This window comes from Peromyscus californicus, unplaced genomic scaffold, assembly GCF_007827085.1.
Source record: "Peromyscus californicus insignis strain IS unplaced genomic scaffold, ASM782708v3 Scaffold_11__1_contigs__length_118956290, whole genome shotgun sequence".
Lineage (NCBI taxonomy): Eukaryota > Metazoa > Chordata > Mammalia > Rodentia > Cricetidae > Peromyscus > Peromyscus californicus.
In genome coordinates this window covers 49,854,244-49,873,130 of record NW_026294402.1, presented here as the reverse complement: position 1 = coordinate 49,873,130, position 18,887 = coordinate 49,854,244, and the positions used below count along the sequence as shown (strand labels likewise).

Genomic DNA, 18,887 nt, shown 5'->3' with positions numbered 1-18,887 from the left:
AGTTTTCCCCAGGTCACAAAGCAACTGAAACATAAACCAGAAGTTTTGGCAAATATGGCTTACTAAGAATTGATTACATACTGGATGGTCTCGCTGCTGCCTTCTGCATGGAGGGCCGAGATAATGGCCAGAGAGATGGGCATTGACATATGGGACCCACACGACTCAGACGTGGAGGTGCATGGCCTTTTCACTGTCCCGGCTCCTTCCATGCCCATCTCCTCCAGGACTCTTGCCCTCTGTATTGACTGCTTCCTCTCCACCCCCAGCTTCTCTAGGACTCTCCTCCATGCACATGGCTTCAGAGCGGCAAGCCTGTGGTTGTAGCAAGAGGCAGTGGTGGCATGGGGCTCCCTCCGGAGAGGCTGGCATCACCATTACCTCCCACAACTAGTCACATGGGCCAGGCAGTCAGGGCAGACGCTGCTTCTCTCTGGACTCTCCAGAAGCTTCAGTTGCTGTTCCTATGTCGGGCCACCTGGGGACATTTGGGCTGATCACCCAGACATCTGGTTCTACTTCTGTGTCTCTGAGGCAGGGTCATTCACTGGGCTAGACTCTGGTCAAAAGGTGCCTATTTATTTTATTTTTCTCTTCTTGTAATTTTCTTCTCTATTAATAATAATAATAATATTATTATTATTATTATTATTTGAGACACTATCTCACTCTTTTTTTTAGTTAAAATGCAAGTATATATTTTTATTGCAATTTTTTTTTTTTTTTTTTTTTTTTTTTTTACTATCTCACTCTTTAGCCCAGGCTGGCCTAGAACTCACTATCCATCTCAAACTCGTGGCTCTCCTCTGCCTCACCTTGAGTGCCAGGATGACAGACAAGATCCACCATGCCTGGTTTTCTTCTCCATTTAGGCTTCATGTTCTTCATGTGTAAGACAGTGACTTGAATGTGTAGACAGACCCCACACTATATGGGTAAAGACAATAACTCTTTTTTGAGAGTTTTGCATGCCCAAGATGCTTTGCTGAGCCGCTTAGATGCATGGTCTCATGAAAGTCTCATGAACCCATGCTACAGAGGAAAAGACCAAAGCCGACGGGGTTTATAGCCTGCCTGGGGACTTGGGACTAGTAGTAACTTTAGACAACCAAATGCGTTCCCATGGGACCCAGCTGGGGTGGTCTGGAGTAGAGGAAAGATGTGACAGCTAGCCAGGTTCAGAGGGCATAGCTGAAAGAAGGGCACATCCAAAGCAGAAGGCCCAGCCTGAACAAGCACAGAGGTTCCCAAGCACAAGCTGACTCTCATTCCTGAGGCCTCTTCTAGGGCTTCCGTTCTGTGCTTTGCTCAGGATGCAGGGGAGGGGAGGGATTGTGCAGCAGGGTGGATCCAGTCTGCTTTCTCTTATGGCACTATCCCAACCAGGGCCCACAGTCCATGCTCCTTCTTTAAACAGCGTAGGCAGAGGTGAGTCCTCCTAGTTACGAGGCCTAATTGATGTTGGGGAGGCTCCTGGAGCGTGGGGTGGAAGGTGCACTGTAAATCTCAGGCACGAGGTTCTGCCACACTTATCACAGTGTTTAATGTCCTGGCTGACCTCCTGGGTAGTCAATTTCATTTGGTTGTTCAGAGCGAATAGGCAGCCTGCTAAGCTGCAGCCCGAGGCTCTGCATGAAATTATGTCAGTGTGGTGTCCTTGGTAGCTGGTAATAAATTAGCATCAAGTGTTCCATCATTTTCTTTGGATAATTAAATTAACTATGCATCAGGAGACAAAAACCAAACTTTTGAGCAATGGAGCCAAGGAAAGAAAAATCTGCAATTTTGTGATTTCCTCAAGGAGTGTGGGGTAGGTTAAGAGCTGGTATTGAAGAAGGAGACGGCAGGAATCTCCTTTCTGAAACTGGGTGACTCTACGGCGTTGTTCACAAGGGGACACATGAGGATGTGCCAGCAGCAGGAGCTCGGGAGCTGGCTGTTGGAGCTAGGGCAGGGTACCCATCGGTCCCACCCGCCTCCCTCCCCACTCTGAACTATCAGTGGCAGCAAATGAAATAGCGGAGCATCTCCTGGGCATCCGCCCCAGAAGTGCTGAGCGTGTGCTGGCAGAAACGCACCCCAGGCATCTATTATTAATAAGGGTGCCTTCAGCTTGTGTTTCCCTTGAAACATTCTCAAAGGGCTTTCCCTTCCATTATGTCATTAGTCATCCCAGCAACCCTCAGGGGTGGGGCACACGGGAGTCATTATTCTTGTGCTAGGAAGGGAGGAGCTCAAGGGTTTGCTTTGAGTCACAAAGCAAGACAGAAACAGGGCTGGTCTAGGAATCCAGACGCCCAGGCCTTGCACACTGTAAGGGACAGTGGCACTTGGAGTTGGGGTGGACAGGGATGAGCAGACTTTACTCCAGCCCCGTTCTGAGTCTTCGTTCAGCAGCTACACAAGTTGTAGGTAGAGCTCAAAGTACTGTGGGCTCTCAACAGCTCCCAGGGAGAATGGCCCTAGCTCTAGGTCTCTCATTAGTGATAAGAACCTTGCTCTCTTGACTGGCCCGGGCTGGTCCTGGGGTGAGAGGGAACTGACTAAGCTGTGGAGGGAATGAATACGCTGTCCCAGCCTCCACAGGGTGAACTGTGGTGCCCTTTGCCCTCTCCGTCCATATGACTTGACCTGAAAAGTTCGGTTCTTAGTTTGAATTCTTGCTGGGGGCTCAGGAGGCTGACCAGTCATGCTAGTTACTCAAAGAAAGCCTTACAGCCCCCGACCCTAAGTGTCTTCTGGCCAGGGCTGCTGGGTTCCTGCAGGCTGGCCATACACTGCTGGTTCTGAGCCTCGCTGTCCTTACTTTTGGGTTCAGCATGTTGGGATGGTCACAAGGTTCTCGAGGCTCCAGAGGCAAGGGCTGAGCAATGAAGCCAGCCCTCTAGGGCACAGCAGGCTGCAAAGCACTAAGAGGCTGGAGTCCAGATTATGTCTCCGGCTTTCCTGTCCGTGCCTGGTTTGATTCACCGCTTCCCACATGGCCGCTCACCCAGCGTCCTGTATTTGAATCCTGCCACTACATTTTACTGGTTAGCGGTCTGTAGCAGGGGCCAGTTATCTCATCACGCTGTTCCTGTCCTTTCTCCTTGCTTTGCAGGGGAAGTAGAGCCTAGTTTGTGGGGCTGTGACAAGGAGAGGACTGTCAAACGTGCCCGGGACATAAATAAGCATAGTCATTGCTGTTATCACCATATACCCACAGCAGGCAGCAACTGCTACCTAAGCTGCCCCCTTCTGTGGGAGTCTCAAACAGCTCCCTTGGGACCCCAGAGTGGGCTTTTCTAACGGAGTAATGAGCAGGGAGCCTCTTCTCTGGGCTGGAGACCTCCTGAGGAGTGCTGGCCCACCTCCATGGGCCCCCCGTCTATAGCACTCTGGAGAGCCATGAAAGCCAAAGCTTTTACCACAGGCCTCGAGTACCTGCCTCAGAGTCTTTCTATGATGAGAGTATAACTGAGGCTTGACCCCTTCCCTCTCTGAGAGGAGTCCAGAGAAAGAACCATAATGTGTCTGACACCCTGTGTATGCTCATGATACCAGAGACAGCCATCTCCACGTTCCAGGATCTCAGACACCAGAGCGTGGCTGCTCGACTCTCTGCTGTCCCCCTCCCCTACACTGTACACGCAGGGATGCCCAGCCCTGTAGGTTCTCACCCGCTCAGCCCCTGTGCTCTTCATCTTGCTGATCTGTCTCTGAACAGTCATCGCACCACAGCCACGAGGCCCCACTGCCAGCACTTCTGTGGTATAGTCCATGAACATCAGCTCAAGCCAGCACTCAGGGCCTCGGTGACCTCCCCCTACAGGATCCCTTCTCTGTATCTCCACATGGCTCTACCCCGACACGCTTCCTAACACTAGACTTCTTCCTGCTCTTGCAGACCTCCACCTCCCTGACATGTTCCTGCGCCTCTGCCGCCGGCCAGCTCACCATCTCCGTCCAACAGTCTATTTGTTCTAACGCTCTGAGCTGGCTCCTTGCTCGTTTTCTGAAAGTGGGTTGTGTTTACAGCACAGTGTAAAAACTACTCCATAAAAAAAACGTGCTGTTATTATTCTTTTAAAACCCCCCTGTAAAGGTCTCCTCCACTGTCCTGTGGTTCATTGCTGGAGCTGAGGCCACGGCAGAGGCGGGTGCTGGCTGGCTGGAGCTGAGGCCACGGCAGAGGTGGGCTGCTTCCTGGCAGCAGATCTGCAGTGCTCATCTGGCCCACATCCTGGCTGATGATCTGCCCTAGCTCAAGACTGAGGGACAACAGAGCTCATAGAGTGGCAGATGACTGAGGAAGGTGGCTGGTGTCAGTCCTCCGGGGAAAGGTTACTGATTACTGACTTGGTAGGCTCAGTCCTGCAGATGACAAATCCTGCACCGCCATCTTGCCATCACGATGCGGAAGACTGGAATGGCAGCCTTACCTCCATGTGCTCTGGGGAACTCGGATGCCCAGCCAGGTGCCACATGTCCCTCCCGCTGGTGTTGACCTGAGGACATCAACCTGCTTCACAGGATTGCTGAAGTATGGAAAGGCCTGCGAAACGGAGACCTCACAGTGCTGACAGGTGACCCAACCTACCTCCAAGACTGCTGTCCTCACAATAGCCCCCCTGTGGCAGGCCTGGTCACCCCTAGCACATGCCCGCTGGGTTTCCTGTAACACCTTCGTCACCCTCTTGTTCAGTCAGAGGGACATCAGTCGACAAAATGCAAATAGGCTTCCTGAGATGGTAGCTGCTTTTTTTTCCCAGAAGGCAATGGGAGGAGAAATGGAGGGAAAGCATGGGGACAAAGGACAGGTCTCTAAACAGGATCGATAGGGAAGGGAAGGAGGCAGGGACTGTTTAGCCATAGGCCTCTCCTATCCTGAAGGGGCAAAGTTGTTCCTCTTCCTTTCTCATGGCTTGCTCGTCGCCTGCTCTCAGTAGCACTTAAAGGACTAGCTTAACAAAACGTATGTCTAGGACCCTCTGCCGCAGCAGCGGTTTCCCAGGTAACAGCTGGAGGCCGAGGAGGACCAGCTTGCTTGGGTTGGAGGCTGGAGATGAGGACTCCGTGGATCTTAATGCCTCTGCTTCCTGCCTGGCGCCTCCAATTCTATTCTTTCCTCTTCGAAGCCAGCTTTTGCTTCTGTCCCATCATGCTCTGGCACTCCTGCTTTACTTTTTTTATTTTTTTCTTTTTACTTTCTAGATGCCTTAACATAAACAGACCAGGGGAAAAGAGCATGCAATATTCTCTAGATCATGGGCACATTATTCACTCTGGGTGCTTATCATGCTCACGTACATGATGATAAGCCTGAGAAAAGGGGGTCCATGGGAACACTAACTCCAGAGGTATTTTTGAATGAAGGATCATATAAGATTAGGAATTCATTAAGGTCACGGGGTATTGAAGAGTCATATCAATAAGAGCAAATATTTGGAACAGGCTCCCCCTCCGTTCGTGGTTGCTAATGAGAAAGGAGAGGATGGTATCCAAGCCCATCTTCAGAAACTCTTCAGAGGATGCTCTGGAGAGAGGGATAATGGCTCTCCTTTCATGATATAGAGGGCTCAGCAGCAGCAGAGGCCCCCCCTCACTGTACCCCTGACCCCCTGGGATTTCTCTGACCCATGGGGCCTTAAGAATACCAGCTTTTTCTGCACACAGGCCTGTCATAAACTGGAGGATAAAAAAGTGGCCTTTAGCAGGAACTGTCGATCAGGATGGAACTACTTAATGAGTAAACCAACAGGGTGGAAAGTCTCCACAGCTCTGAGCATGGGTTGAGAGCCACAAAGATCAGATTCTTGTTGGGTGAAGCTTGATGTGCTTTGTAGGTCCCTGTGTTTCTTAAGCCAAGTTTTGTCAACAAAGGGGGGCATTTCCAGAGTTGCACCCAGAAGCAACAGAGAGGACCGTTTATTAGGTATAGGATTCACCCTTTCTGTGCATGTACCAGGGAAGGTGGATACCAATGGCCAATTTCTGTTGAAAAATGGACAGAGTAGCATTGGCCTAAAAGCAGGCCCAGCACCTGTCTAGAACCCTGGACAGTTTGAGAGGACAAATGAACCGTTTCATTTGGATGACATTAGACTTGAGGCTAAGTCACAAGTGGGAAGCTTGCATAACCAGCAATTGTCTTCCCAAAAGGCTCCTCAGCAGGCTGAGCAAGCCAGGGAAAGCAAACCAGTAAGCAGCCCCCCTCCATGGCTTCTGCATCAGCTCCTGCCTCCGGGTCCCTGCCCTGTGTGAGTTCCTGTCTGACCTGCTTCAGTGGAGAACAGTGATGCGGAAGTGTAAATCCTCCCCAGGCTGCTTTGGTCAGGGTGTCTCGTCACAGCAATAGTTTCCCTAACTAACCAGACCCGAGTGTGCTTGTCTCAAAATATTTCCCAAAGGCCCCTTCCCTGAGTCAGGCTGGCCCTCTGACTCTGTGACAGGGAGAAAGGACAACAATAAAACAGCCAAAGAGTAAAGGCCTGTGACAGTTATTTCCAGAAACAGGACATCATGATCTTGGCTCAATTCAACATTGCAGTGCCTACCTACAGCCAAGAGATATGGGCCCGCTCTGGTTTAAACCTAAAAATCAAATGATGGTTAAGTCAATCCCTCTCTCTCTCTCTCTCTCTCTCTCTCTCTCTCTCTCTCTCTGTTTCTCTCTCTCTCTCTCTCTCTCTCTCTCTCTCTCTCTCTCTCTCTCTCTCTCTCTCTCTCTGTTTCTCTCTCTCTCTGTTTCTCTCTCTCTCTCTCTCTCTCTCTCTCTCTCTCTCTCTCTCTCTCTCTCTCTCTCTCCCCTATCTAGGAGGAACCTCATACTGTGATTCTAGCCACTCTGACAGCTATCGAAGTATCTGAAAGCAGATCCTGAGTTCGTCACTCTTTATAGCTGCCTAGGGCTGATTGCTCCTGTGTGGGAGCGGTCTAGAGGTGGCTGCCCATCTGGGCTGTGCTGTAGTGCCCTCTGACATGCTCCTCTCCACTCCTGCAGCCCTTCTGCTCCTACAGATGCTCCTGCAGATGGGGCAATAGATGCACTGCCTGCCAGAATTTTACTGAAACCCCCTGAACAGCCCCCAGGAGTCCACCTCATTAAAGTCTCTTCTCTCTGGGATTGACAGCTCCTAGACTCCACCCCCTGTCAGCAGGAAGCACTGGAGTAGCCATTGGCCAACCCCCAACAGCGATCAGTGTCAGTGAGAATGTAGGAGGGTTAGAGGGACAGAGGTAAATGAGGAAAGCGGAAAATGGGCTCTGTGTGATGGAGTTTTGTGTTTTCACAAGACACTGAGGAGAATGGTGAGAAGACATGAGGCCATGCGTGGGCGGGGTGGGGGGTAAGGGGGATGGTATCTAAACAGAACCAATGGGGAAAACGCGAGGACCCTGGGGCCCTGTAAAATACCCAAGCCTGTGTCCATTTATCGGACTCCCAGCCCTCGGGCTCCCCAAACTCTAAGGGATAAAGCTTCTACTTTCCCTTTCTTGCGGCTTCCTCTCCTGTCTTTCATGGTTGTTCATGGTTGTCCTTCCGTGCCAGGGAACAAACCCGGCAACCCTCCCGCGCCCCCATTGCAGACAGAGCTCATGAACCGGGGGTGGTCTTTGCCTACACAGAGCAATGTCCCTCCTTTTCTCTGATCCACGCGCCTTTCCAGCATGGCTCTGAGCTTAGGCCTGGGCCCTGGGCCTCTAATAACCTAAGAAGTAGGCAGAGGAGCAGATGAGGGACTGCTGCCCTACCAGGGCTGATTCAATGGGCCCCAGGAGCTGGAGGACGCCTGGCCTACTAGAGCCGGGGCAGGCTGCGCACTGATTCTGCAAGTACCCATAAAGAGTGAAGGGGGAACGAGATTGGAAAGTGTGAGCTACTTCATAAAAGGCTGTGACTCGCCGGGCGGGTGGTGGCGCACGCCTTTAATCCCAGTACTCGGGAGGCAGAGGCAGGCGGATCTCTGGGAGTTCGAGGCCAGCCTGGGCTACGAAGTGAGTTCCAGGAAAGGCGAAAAGCTACACAGAGAAACCGTCTCGAAAAACCAAAAAAAAAAGAAAAAAAAAAAAAGGGCTGTGACTCACCGTCTGGTCCTCTGGGGGAATAGGAACCCTTTAAACCGGCAAGCCTTACCCCCCTCCCCCACTCTCCCCACAAAAGAGAGATGGTCACACTCACAAAACTCTGACATTTGGGGCAGGGGGGATGAGAGCAGCCTGGGAGGAAGTGATGGAGAAGGGAAAGCCAGAGGCTAGGCCAGGCCGAGCTTGCTGCAGCCCAGCCCCTTGGAGGACATGGGCCTCAGCAAGGCTAGGACGGGAGCTGGGGTCAGGTAACTTGGAGAATGACCAGGGATGGGCAGGGAGCTGGTGACGTCATGCAGCTTTGTAACTGGGCAGGCGGCAAAGCCGAGGCTGGAAACTATTATTGTGGACAAAATGTTGAACTCAGAGCTCTGGACCAGGTTGAGTTTGAGGACCCCAGGGGTGGAGCCCTGAGTCCAAAGGCCCCACTTGGAAGTTGCCAGTGAGAGGCACAGCTGTGGGCTCCATTCTGCTGGGGAGAGGGGAAGGGGAAAGCACTCGCTGGCCTACACAGGTGGGTTTAGGGCTCTCCCCTCTGTAAAGGCCTTGAGGCTGCCAGAGAGGTGATAGAGCCGCCTGGCTAAGTGTGAGCCCAGCTAACTCCGCCCACAGTGAGCCCGGTCGACTCCGCCCACAGTGAGCCCGGCTAACTCCGCCCACAGTGAGCCCGGCTGACTCCGCCCACAGTGAGCCCGGCTGACTCCGCCCACAATGAGCCCGGCAGACTCCGCCCACTTGGCTGACTCCGCCCATAATGAGCCGCTCCAGACACATCACTTGGGCTGGAGACCAGACAAAAACCTCTGCCACCCCGAAGACTCAGTGCAGCTGGGTTTTATTATTAAAGCAGGGTTGTAAAATGGCTGCCCCTGCCCTCCCACACCCTCCCACCTCCAGACCCGTCCCCTCATGGCCTGTGAAGACTTGGAAACGTCCACGTTGAAATGAGAGAATGTCAGATGTAGTCTCTGTGATTGTGTCGGCTCCCCCAGCATCCCTGGGGTGAGGCTGGGCAGCCCCTGCTCACAGTGCTGTTCCCGAGAATCCGGGGTGGGCATCAGGAACGAAGGCCACGGAATAGGCTGAGCTGGCCCCAACACCCTACCCTGCTGAAGCTGGGCCATAGGCTGGTTTTGTAAAAATGATTTAAAAAAACAAAAACAAAACAAAAACAAAAACCCCAAACCCCAGCCATGAGCACCACCCTCTCCTGAGTAGGGCGAGAGGAGGCCCCAGCTCTGGACTCTGAGGTCTGAGGCATGTGGCCTCTGCCTGACATCACCTCCCTGGAGGCAGACAGCACCCTGAGGGAGGCCAGGCGGGATCCTGAGCCCCATTTGTGGCCCTGGGTGGCCTCTGGGGCCTTGAAAGAGTTTCAAGATGGCTGTCTCCCCTCTTTCCACTCAACAAGCCTGCAGGCTCTCTAGGCCTCAGGAACCCTATGCAACTTTGGCTCTGTGGATTCCAAAGATCTGAACTTCTCCTCCAGCCCCGCTGTGGGCTGCAAGTGGATGACAGGCTTGATCTGAAGAACAGGGAGGGCCTCCTGGTTCTTCTGGTTGAACAGACTTACCCTATGCTCCAGCTCAGGGCTGGTCTGGGCTGAGCCCGCAGGGGTAGGCTGGGCCAGGGGTGCTGGGTCCAAGGCCTTATGGGATGGGCAGGGGTCCTTTGACAGAGAGGACATCAGGTCCTGGACTGCGGCCTCTGCCACCTGCTGCTGAGGGGGAGGCAGCAGTGGGAGGGGAGAAGGTCCAGGCTCAGAGGACAGCTCTTCTCGGGGGGTGCTACAGTCTGTGGAGGAACCCAACGTGTGGCTGCTGGCGCTCTGGGCCCTGGTGACTGAGCCACAGGTGGAGTGGGAGGTGGCCTCCGAGGTGGCACTGGTGCAGGCGCTGTTACCACTGAGCTTCAGAGGCAGGTCGACTGAGAAGAGGTCTGAGGAGATGTTGGGCTGGTGGATGTCTATGGCAGCTGTAGTGACCACACACACTGCTGGCTCTGGGACCCCACTGTCTGCAAGAAAGGTAATATTAGTCACGCTATGCCTCTGCCCACCCGGCTGGACTTGGAAGCCCCGTGTGGGGCTGGGCAGCAAGTGTGGCCAGGTCTTGGGAAGTAGCCACGGTGAGGCCTTTGAGAACCGAGGTCACTATCACTGCCTGCACCAAGGGAGATGCTGCCAATCTATCTTGTTGAACCGAAGTGCAGACATGTGACACTCAACAAGCCAACCATGGAAAGGGGCCCACAACACTTCCCAGTGGAAGCTTTAGAAGCCAGCTAGTGCCTTCCCCTTGAGGCCCACACTGTGCTCAGTCAGTGGAGGCTGCTGTCTTCTGGGTGCTGGGGATAGTCTGGGAGTACAGCCTCGGACAGCTTGCTGTGGGTCTTTATTTAAATCAAGAGGCAGAAGTGTCTTCACAATAGACTAACTTAGCCGATCCCAATCACCCCAGAAAGCCTGTCCCAGAAAAAGGAATTAGGGTTCTGTTGAGGAGTCATTGAGTTTTTATTATAATAATAATATAATAATAATTATTATTATTATTATTACTACTACTACTACTCTTGGTATGTGTGTATGCACATGAGTACAGGAGTGCCTGCCCAAGTATGTGAGTGTGGAGGCCAGGGGCTGAATTGGATGTCTTTCTCTAATACCCTCTACCTTATTTTTTTGAGATAGGATCCCTCATGGAAACTGGGATTTACCAGGTAGCTAGCCAGAGTGCACCTTGTCACACTTGAGGGAGTTTTAAATGGGCTGGGGTAGGACAGTCACATCCTGAGTAGTCTGCTTCCTGCAGACTGATGAGCCTCAGAGCAGTCAACATCAGCAGCTCTTTTCTCTGAGAGGCATTGGGGGGGTGATGGTGAACTATTCTGGGTATAGAGCTACAGGGTTCTCCCCAAAGTTAGGGGGAGAAGGCTGAGAAGATGGGTCAGGGCTGGAGAACCAGCAGTTTGAATGAGGCTAGGAGAAAGGAGAAAAGAGAGAAGTTGCCTTAAGGGAGTAAGTAGTGGAGAAGAAAAATAATCAAATGCAGGTTACATAGAATATAGTCTATACTTAGGAGTGGAGAGTGCAAGAATTTTAAGGACTGTGAAATCCAAACTCGAAGTTTAAGCCAAAGCTACAGAAGAACAAGATGCTAAAAGGTCTGGGTATAAAAATCAATCTTGCCCCCTAGGAAAACACACCAGGTGTCCCCTAAGATTTCAAGGGTATGAAGAAAGCATAAAGCGTGTCCCAAGGCCTACTGCCCTTTTAGCCAGTTATGCTGAGCAAGTTTGCTTTCCATCAGGGCTACCTGAACATGTCTCCAGTTGGGATGAGAGATCACTTGAGTTCGGGATTACAGCCTCTTCCCTTTGTAGGGCTCCACACTCAACCCTCATGGGTCAGAGATAAGATTGCCCCAACCTTGGCACCTTGTAGGCTCAGCTCTAGGGCATCAGAGTTTCAGCTAACAGTCTGCTGAGGAGTGAAGCTCCGGGTGTTTTGACCCTGAGTTCTACAATCGACGTCCACAGGCTCATAATGGTAGGCCTTGCTCCCCTGAAGCCAGGCCAGATTGTACCTATCCTTGGATTGAGGGCTTGCTGGGTCACAGGTGTCCTGGGGCTGCGTAGTTCATGCAAACAGTCCCAACCCAGACTTACCACTGCTAGGTCCGTTATAGTACTGGCTAATGTAGCTGTTCATGTCGTCCTTCGCTGTGGCTTCTACAGAGATGAGAACAGAGAAGGGCGCATGTGATGGTATGTCACTGTTTCAGCTAAGCTGCCCTCTCTGAGCCACTGGAAAATGGTGAGCGTGGTGACTGCACTCCTGAGTTATTACCGAGATTATGGAGAGCTAACAGGCAGGTCAGATTCCCAAAAGTGGAGCCAGACACACAGAAGGCATCCACTACATACCTATGGAAGGCTGTGGAGGCCGCCAGGGATTTTCACATCCTCTGGCTGATCTGCCCGCTGAGGTCTGCAAGTGACAAGACCTGATGCTTTTGGAAGCTACCTACCTTCTGAAGCTCACCTGAGTGGGCTGCTGAAGCCAGGCCACCACCTTCAGGTCTAGAGGCTGAGTGCTAGAGGAACGGATCTTAAAAGTTTCCTTTTGATCTCGAAATGCCTGTGGTCAGAGGTGTGTTCTGTGGCTGACTCCAGGCCCTACTCCTGCATTAGCTAGGCCAGATTCTCTGGCCATCCATAACCTTTGCTATAATTGCAGTCTGGCTCTGCCACTGTGCTAGGAAGCAGGAGTGACTGTTCCCAGCAAGCCGTGGTGGGTGCAGGGCCACTGGGCCAAGGGGTCAGGCAGCAGGGGCCGTTCACTTAATCAGGTGTTGTTTTCTGATGCCACCACTGACCTAGAGCTTTACAGAGCCTGCGACTGCCCTGCTTATGGGAACCAAAGGTGAACCCTTTGTGACTGTAAACTTCAACACTGCCCCACTGCTCCTTCTCAAACCGGCATAAGCATGCCCCTAAAGCAGTCTATACCCTGCAAATGGGTTTAACAACTCTGCTGACTCACACCAAGCTCTTGGCCAGCAGATACTCTGCTCTCCTCTGCAGGCATGACAGAGAGCTGGGCCTTCAACACCCTGTGCACTCCTGTGACCCCTACCCAGACGCCTCACCACCATCCCAGACCTGGGGTGGGGAGTGGTAGTCCAGAGCGCCGTGTGCTAAGCAGCCTGCTTAGGCATCCCACGTCTCAGCCACCCAGGTGCCTGAGGCTTTGTCTCCTTGCTCTGCTGCCTACATGTCTGAGGAGGCCACATCTTCACCAGGCTGTTGATAAAAATAAGCTCAGTCAGGTGACCTTCAGCCAAGACCATGCTCCTGAGCACTGATGGTCTGGCCAACGGTCCCTGGACAGTTGGATGACCTCCAGCTCCTTGCGACTCAACAAGTCCAAATCAGAATTCATGTTCTCTCTCCCCATGCGCACAGCCTTCACCTTGGCTAATGGTCCTCCATCCCAACAGCAGATCCTGGTCACTGCCGAGGGCCTCTGCACCTTCCTTAACAGCACCCCAACTTCCATCAACAGTGTGACCCCTCTGCCAAGGCCCTGCTTCTTGACTTAGGTGGCACCTCATGGCTTTTTCGCTAGCCTTTGACTTGTCTATCCTATACATTCAGAAAGTGGGATCCCTTTGCAAAGCGACCTTCAAGGTCGAGTTGGGATTCAAAGCCAGACTTGGGTTCCAAATTCATTCAGGCTACTTCAAATGCCACTCTGTGTCAGACTTCTCAGGTCTATCCAACAAGTTCTGGGGCTCTAATGGTCCCTGGCACTTTTATCAGACCCACACACATGGGGCCAGCAAGGGGACCTTGTGTCCAGGAGCAGACAGGTCCTGTCTCCTTCAAGGATCAACCCTGGGACCAGCTCAACTTCCTGCCCCCTGTTGCTTGGCGGAGGGAAGACCAAAGGCAGACTGGCCAGAGGCACCTCTGTGGCTGTTTCTCTGGACACTGGTGCCGCAAGGGGGACGGACGCCAAAGTTGTGATATATGGTGAAGTCTGTGGCACCCCTACCAGGAGCTGTAATTCATAAGTTATGGGCGAGTTTCAAGACTAATAAATTTGGGAGAGAAGTATTAATGACTACACAGGGGCACTGTGAACTTGGCAGGCCCCAAAGCCTGGAACTTTGCAGCCCAGGTTTTAAAAATGATTTGTGCTAAAGCAAGTCTAAACAGAAGCCGGTCGGCATAGTCTGACTGTGACCTGCTGGCAACTTCGGGAAGCTCTTCCCTCTCAGAGGAGCGAGGCTGGGTTGGGGCTGGCGCTGGCACTCTTGCCCTCCCCGGCAGCCCTCCCCCACTTAAGGAGTGACAGCCAGGCAGAGGCGATGCTGGCCACGTCCCAAGGCTCCTGTGACTCACTGCTATGTCTGAAGGTTAACGCCTGGATTGTCTATGTCCTATCGTGCATGCAGAGGACCTCTGAGCTCTACTAGCCTGGAAGTCACAGCTACTAACAAATGTTGCCCTTTCTTAATCTTCAGAGTGGCCCAGAACACTCTTGGCTCGCCTGACTGTAATTTCTAATGTCATGGAAACCCCACCCCGGACATGGCTTCTGGTCAGGGAGAAATCAGCTGGGGGATGCCCCGAGTCCCTGGACTACTACAGGCCGTGAATCATGGAGGCTTCTCTCAGCCCCTGCATTCTGCCCTCTGCTTTCCAAAGCACTGGCTGTGCCCCTGAGGGCTCTGGAGACAGCTGTGAAAATGCAGATGGAGGACTGAACTGTGTGTGGGTGGCTGCTACACACGAGGTAGGTGTGCATTAAAAGGGAGGGAGGTATCCAGAGGTGCCACTGGGGTAGCAGGGAGCAGGAGTTGGCAAGGAAGGCATCTCGTCTGTTACCACCATGTCCCTCCCCAGTGTGTTAGACTGAAGTTTCAATTCCTGGAGCCAGGATGCGAGCTTATGTGGAAACACGACTGCAATGAAATTAGTCCAGGTGAGGCCATGTTAGAGTAGGGAACACCTACACAAATAGGGAATCTAGACACAGACACAAAGGGAGATGCCATGTAAAAATGAAAGCAGAGGCCGAGTCACGTGTCTACAAGCCAAGGATTGCCAACAGTCACCAAGAACTACAGAAGTGGACGGAACAGATAGGTTCTCCATCAGGGCGCTCAGAGGGACCAACCCAACCAACAGCCTGATCTCAGACTCCTAGTATCCAAAACTGTGAGGCTATTTCGATTGCTCAGGTCACTCAGCTTGTGGCATTTTGATACAGACATCTCACAAATGTCCATATTACTCTAAGGGACTTAGGCATTTTCCAGAATGAGCACAGAGAACCAGTTAAGGTGTTATGTCAGGGGGTGACATGAAAGATTTTAGAAGGGCACTGTATGTATACTGGTGGGGGAAGGTTACTGGTTCCTCACACCTCCTGTGAGGCAATGGAGCTCGAGAGTACAGCATCCCACCCTGCTTGCCCTTTCTAGTTCTGTCCTTGATGCAAAGAGTGAAGTCATTCCTGGATCAAGCTGACTTTGGTGTCCTGGAGTCTAAGGTCTAGGCCCAACACCACCTCTTCCTGGCTGTGTGGCTGTTTTCTTTATAGCCCTGCAAGGAGCTCTCTTGACCACAGGTAAAAATCCGGGTCCAGAGAAGCAAAATTGCCTGGCCAGGTGAGAGCTGCTTGGAAGAAGAAATGGCCTTTGCATCTTGCTCCATCGGTGCAGTACCTGGCTCGGTACTGTCCCGGTACTGTCCCGACCCCATTACTACTCATGTTATGGCCCTCAAATTTGCCCCATCTGCAAAGCTTAGGTCACAGGCTGTTCTGGTTTTCCGCCTGGACTTCTTTTCTGGGCTGTGGTAGGTGGCAGTCCACTAGGAGGGTCTCAGACCTCCAACTCGGAGCCCGGCTCTACCACATGATGGTTAATGCTGGTTGTCAATTTGACAGGCTAATCACCTAGGAGACAAACGCCTGGGCACCGGAGGCTCTGTACTGAAGAGAGAACCATGAGAGAGTATCCGGAGTAGGTTAATTGAGGTTGGGAGACCATCCTAACAGCGGGTGGCTCGATCCCATGAGTGGAGGCTCCAGACTGGCTAGAAATGGAGAAAGCAACCTAAGTACCAATTTTCATCTGGTTCCTGACTGGAGCTACAAGGTGCCCACTCCGCCCCTGCCGCTTTCCGGGTTGATGGGCTGCACTCTGTAACCGTCTGCCATGAAAACAAAAACAAAAAACCAAAAAAAGAAAATCTTCCTTCCTTTTATCAGGGATTTTTTGCAAGTACAAGGAAAGTAACAACTATGGGCCTTTGAATGGTTTCCCCGGATCTGAATAATTTTCAGTTTGTGTCAAGATCCCCTGGTTAGTTGTTCCCCCTGGGCTCTGGGAGGTAGTTCTGAGGGCGCTGACCTCTGAGTGCCACCGCAGGTCGGGGCAGATGAGAAGGTACAGACCTGCAAGAAGTCGCCCCAGCTCCTGGAATCCTGTGTCCCACCCAACCTCTGTGTGCAGAGCCCTGGAATCCGGTGAGGGAGGAACCCATGGGACTCTGGGGACCGGACCGTGGGCTCACCTTGAGCGGGCCTCATCTCCTCCACGATGCTCTCGGCTGCTGTCTCCTCGGCCCACGTGCCGGCCTCCACTACCTTGTAGCGGCTGCGTGGCTGGCTGAGCACGTGAGGGCCTTGCAGCGCCGCCTCCCGCTCGGCAGCCAGATCCAGGTCCTGCTGGGCCAGGTGCGCGCGCAGCTGCCGGATCTCAAACTGCAAGAGGCAGAAAGGTGGAGGGTGGGTGCGCTGGTGGGGTGGGGTGGCGTGGGAGTGGGGACGGGGTCCGCAGCCTCGCTAGGAGCTTTACACCTGGATGGCACACTAGGATGTGGGGATGAAAGGGCGGAGCACCCAAAGGCAGGACGCTGGACTCCTTAGCGTGCTCTCACCAACACTAAACACACTAGAACCTTTTACAGTGAGTGCGAGCCCTTGTCTCGGATACTGTGGGGCCAGGCCCTACTCTAAGAAAATGGCTGTGACTAGAAAGACAACTGTAGTTTGTAGGAAGACCACTGGACCAGCGGTGAGGAAATCGGATTTGAATCCGCCTTTAACTACTTTGCGCCTCCAAGGAATAAAAAGGAAAGCTCTCTTCAGGTTGCTCCGAGAGGTGCTGAATGGAAGTCAGAAGACTCCCCATACCCAACTAGCACGACTTAAGCATTCTGGCTTCACATACATGCTGGTCCGGCTTCTTTGTCTTCCAGTAATATCCATTTCCGCTTCCACGAGTTGTGGGAGATGGCTCTCCGCTAGATAGTAACCTGGATATGTGAGCTTGGGAAGGCCTTTTCACTTTCCCTGGCTTCAGTTTCCTGGTTTGTAAATGCAGTTTTATATCTCTGAGTTTTATGTCCCTTTCTGAAGATGTGATAAAATAAAAATCTCATCGGTAACACCATCAACACCATCATCATCATCTTTGTTAGAAAGCTTCTTAGGAAGGCTTCTAAATGTCTCGCGTTTGCAACTGAAATGGGTGTCCACACTCCTAATCTTACGGGGACATTTAAGTGTGTGTGTAGGACAATGGTCTGTGTGTGCTAAACGGTAATGAGTATTCACTGCCACCTAGTGTTCAAAGTACACATTGTACCCCATCTAACCTGGCGAGGGTGCCAGCGCTATTCTATTACCTACTTGTCCATGAGACCCCAAAACAGCCCAGACCCCTTGTTAGAATGCTAGACTTGCATCTCCAGCGGCCGCTTACAATCACCATGTAGCCAGTTTGCTTGGTCGAAACAGCACTCCACTGTTCCCCCAGGCCTGTCCCTCGGCGTTTTTTTTTTTTTAGCTCATGTTAGCTACAGCCAAAAAATGTCCTCTCAGCATCCAACCCAGCCCTTAGTCCAGCTCTATCAGCAAGTGCTCTCCATCCAGTTCTACCACTGGCCATCGACTGACAGCTGCATACCTGCACATGGACTCTGGCCAACCTACATCAGATCATGACACCCTGTCCGTAAGTCTTAGTGGTTTACCGCCTCACTTGGGAGAAAGCCCAAACTCCCTGCCCTTGGCTCCAAAAGCCTCCGCACCGCCTGTTTCCTCAAGAGTCTGGCTGTTCTGTAAAGGCACAAGTTACTTTCCCAACTGCTCCCTCTGATCTCCACTCAGAGGGCCTTACCCTGGTCTCCCACCTACCACCCTCAGTCACATCGGCCTCTGAATTCTCGGCATCACACTGACTGCATTCAGCTACCTTTGTCTCCCTCCCTTCCTTTCCTAGACAAGGCCTCCCGTAATCTCAGCTAGCTTCAGACTCCTTAAATTCCCGATGCTTGGCCCACACCTTTTGAGTGCTCGGATGCTACTATGCCCTGGTTCCATGCAGCTCTGGGACCGGAGCCCAGGAGCCCAGGGCTTCCTGCTCGCTAGGCAAGTACTCTGCCAACTGTGCCACACCCACAGGCCTGTTTTCATTTTTTATTTATTTTTATTTTATGTGCATTGGTGGTTTGCCTGCATGAATATCTCCATGGAGGTGTCAGAACTCCTGGAACTGGAGTTACAGACAGTTATGAGCTGCCATGTGGGTGCTGGGAATTGAACCCCGGGTACTCTGGAAGAGCAGTCAGTGCTCTTAACCACTAAGCCATCTCTCCAGCCCCCAATTCATTTCTTTTTGTGAAATAAGTAAAACGTGAGCACAGCGGAAAGCATTTACTCACACGGGAATGGCCTAGCAGTGACCTGGTTGGGGACAACTCCCAGTGTTAGTACTGGCATGCTTCTGTCTGGGACCACTCATGTTTCCAGAAAGTTCATTAATCTGTCATTGATGGGACTCTGGTGGGCGCTCTGCACTGGGAGCTGGGCAGTAGGACTTCGCCAGGGAGGGGGACTTTCTCTTAACTCTTGTATCTTTCTCTTAACCCTGTATCTCTCTCCCCAGGTACCTGCCCAATCCAGAGCCTGGGTGCTGCGCCTCTGGTTTCATTTCTCCAGAAGACAAACCCATGGCCTCTTTTAGGGTGGAGTCTGGCCTCCTGGCCAGACAAGTCTTGGAGTATTTTAATTTTTTTGTATGGACTCTTACCCAGTCCCCTTGCCCTGACGTTCATTTCACACTGCACCCCCTTCCTCCCAGAACCTCTGGGGTCCCGAGGGCAGAACTGGTACCATTTTCCTCTCCTGTGGTCATGTCAGTCACGATTTTGTCCACTCTGCCTAAAGCCCTTGAACTCTGTCCCCTCTCTGACCCAACCTCCAAGGCTTGTCTCCTAAGTTCTACGCATTTGGGGTCTCC

At 52.3% G+C, this 18,887-nt stretch overlaps 1 protein-coding gene across 3 annotated transcripts in view; it reads right to left on the bottom strand.

The window, feature by feature from the left end:
• Positions 1–8,944: 8,944 nt before the first annotated feature.
• Tmem266 (transmembrane protein 266) overlaps positions 8,945–18,887 on the bottom strand; it is a 119,497-nt gene continuing 109,554 nt past the window's right edge. For 2 of the 3 annotated variants that reach the window (XM_052760916.1, XM_052760925.1), the window contains exons 9-11: positions 16,156–16,345; positions 11,734–11,796; positions 8,946–10,083 (exon numbers count right to left, since the gene is read on the bottom strand). In XM_052760916.1, coding sequence (XP_052616876.1) covers positions 9,491–10,083; positions 11,734–11,796; positions 16,156–16,345 — 846 coding nt within the window. In that variant the 3' untranslated portion in view covers positions 8,946–9,490. Of the gene's footprint in view, positions 10,084–11,733; positions 11,797–16,155; positions 16,346–18,887 lie in introns of all 3 variants that reach the window. The other variant, XM_052760934.1, reaches the window with a different exon arrangement.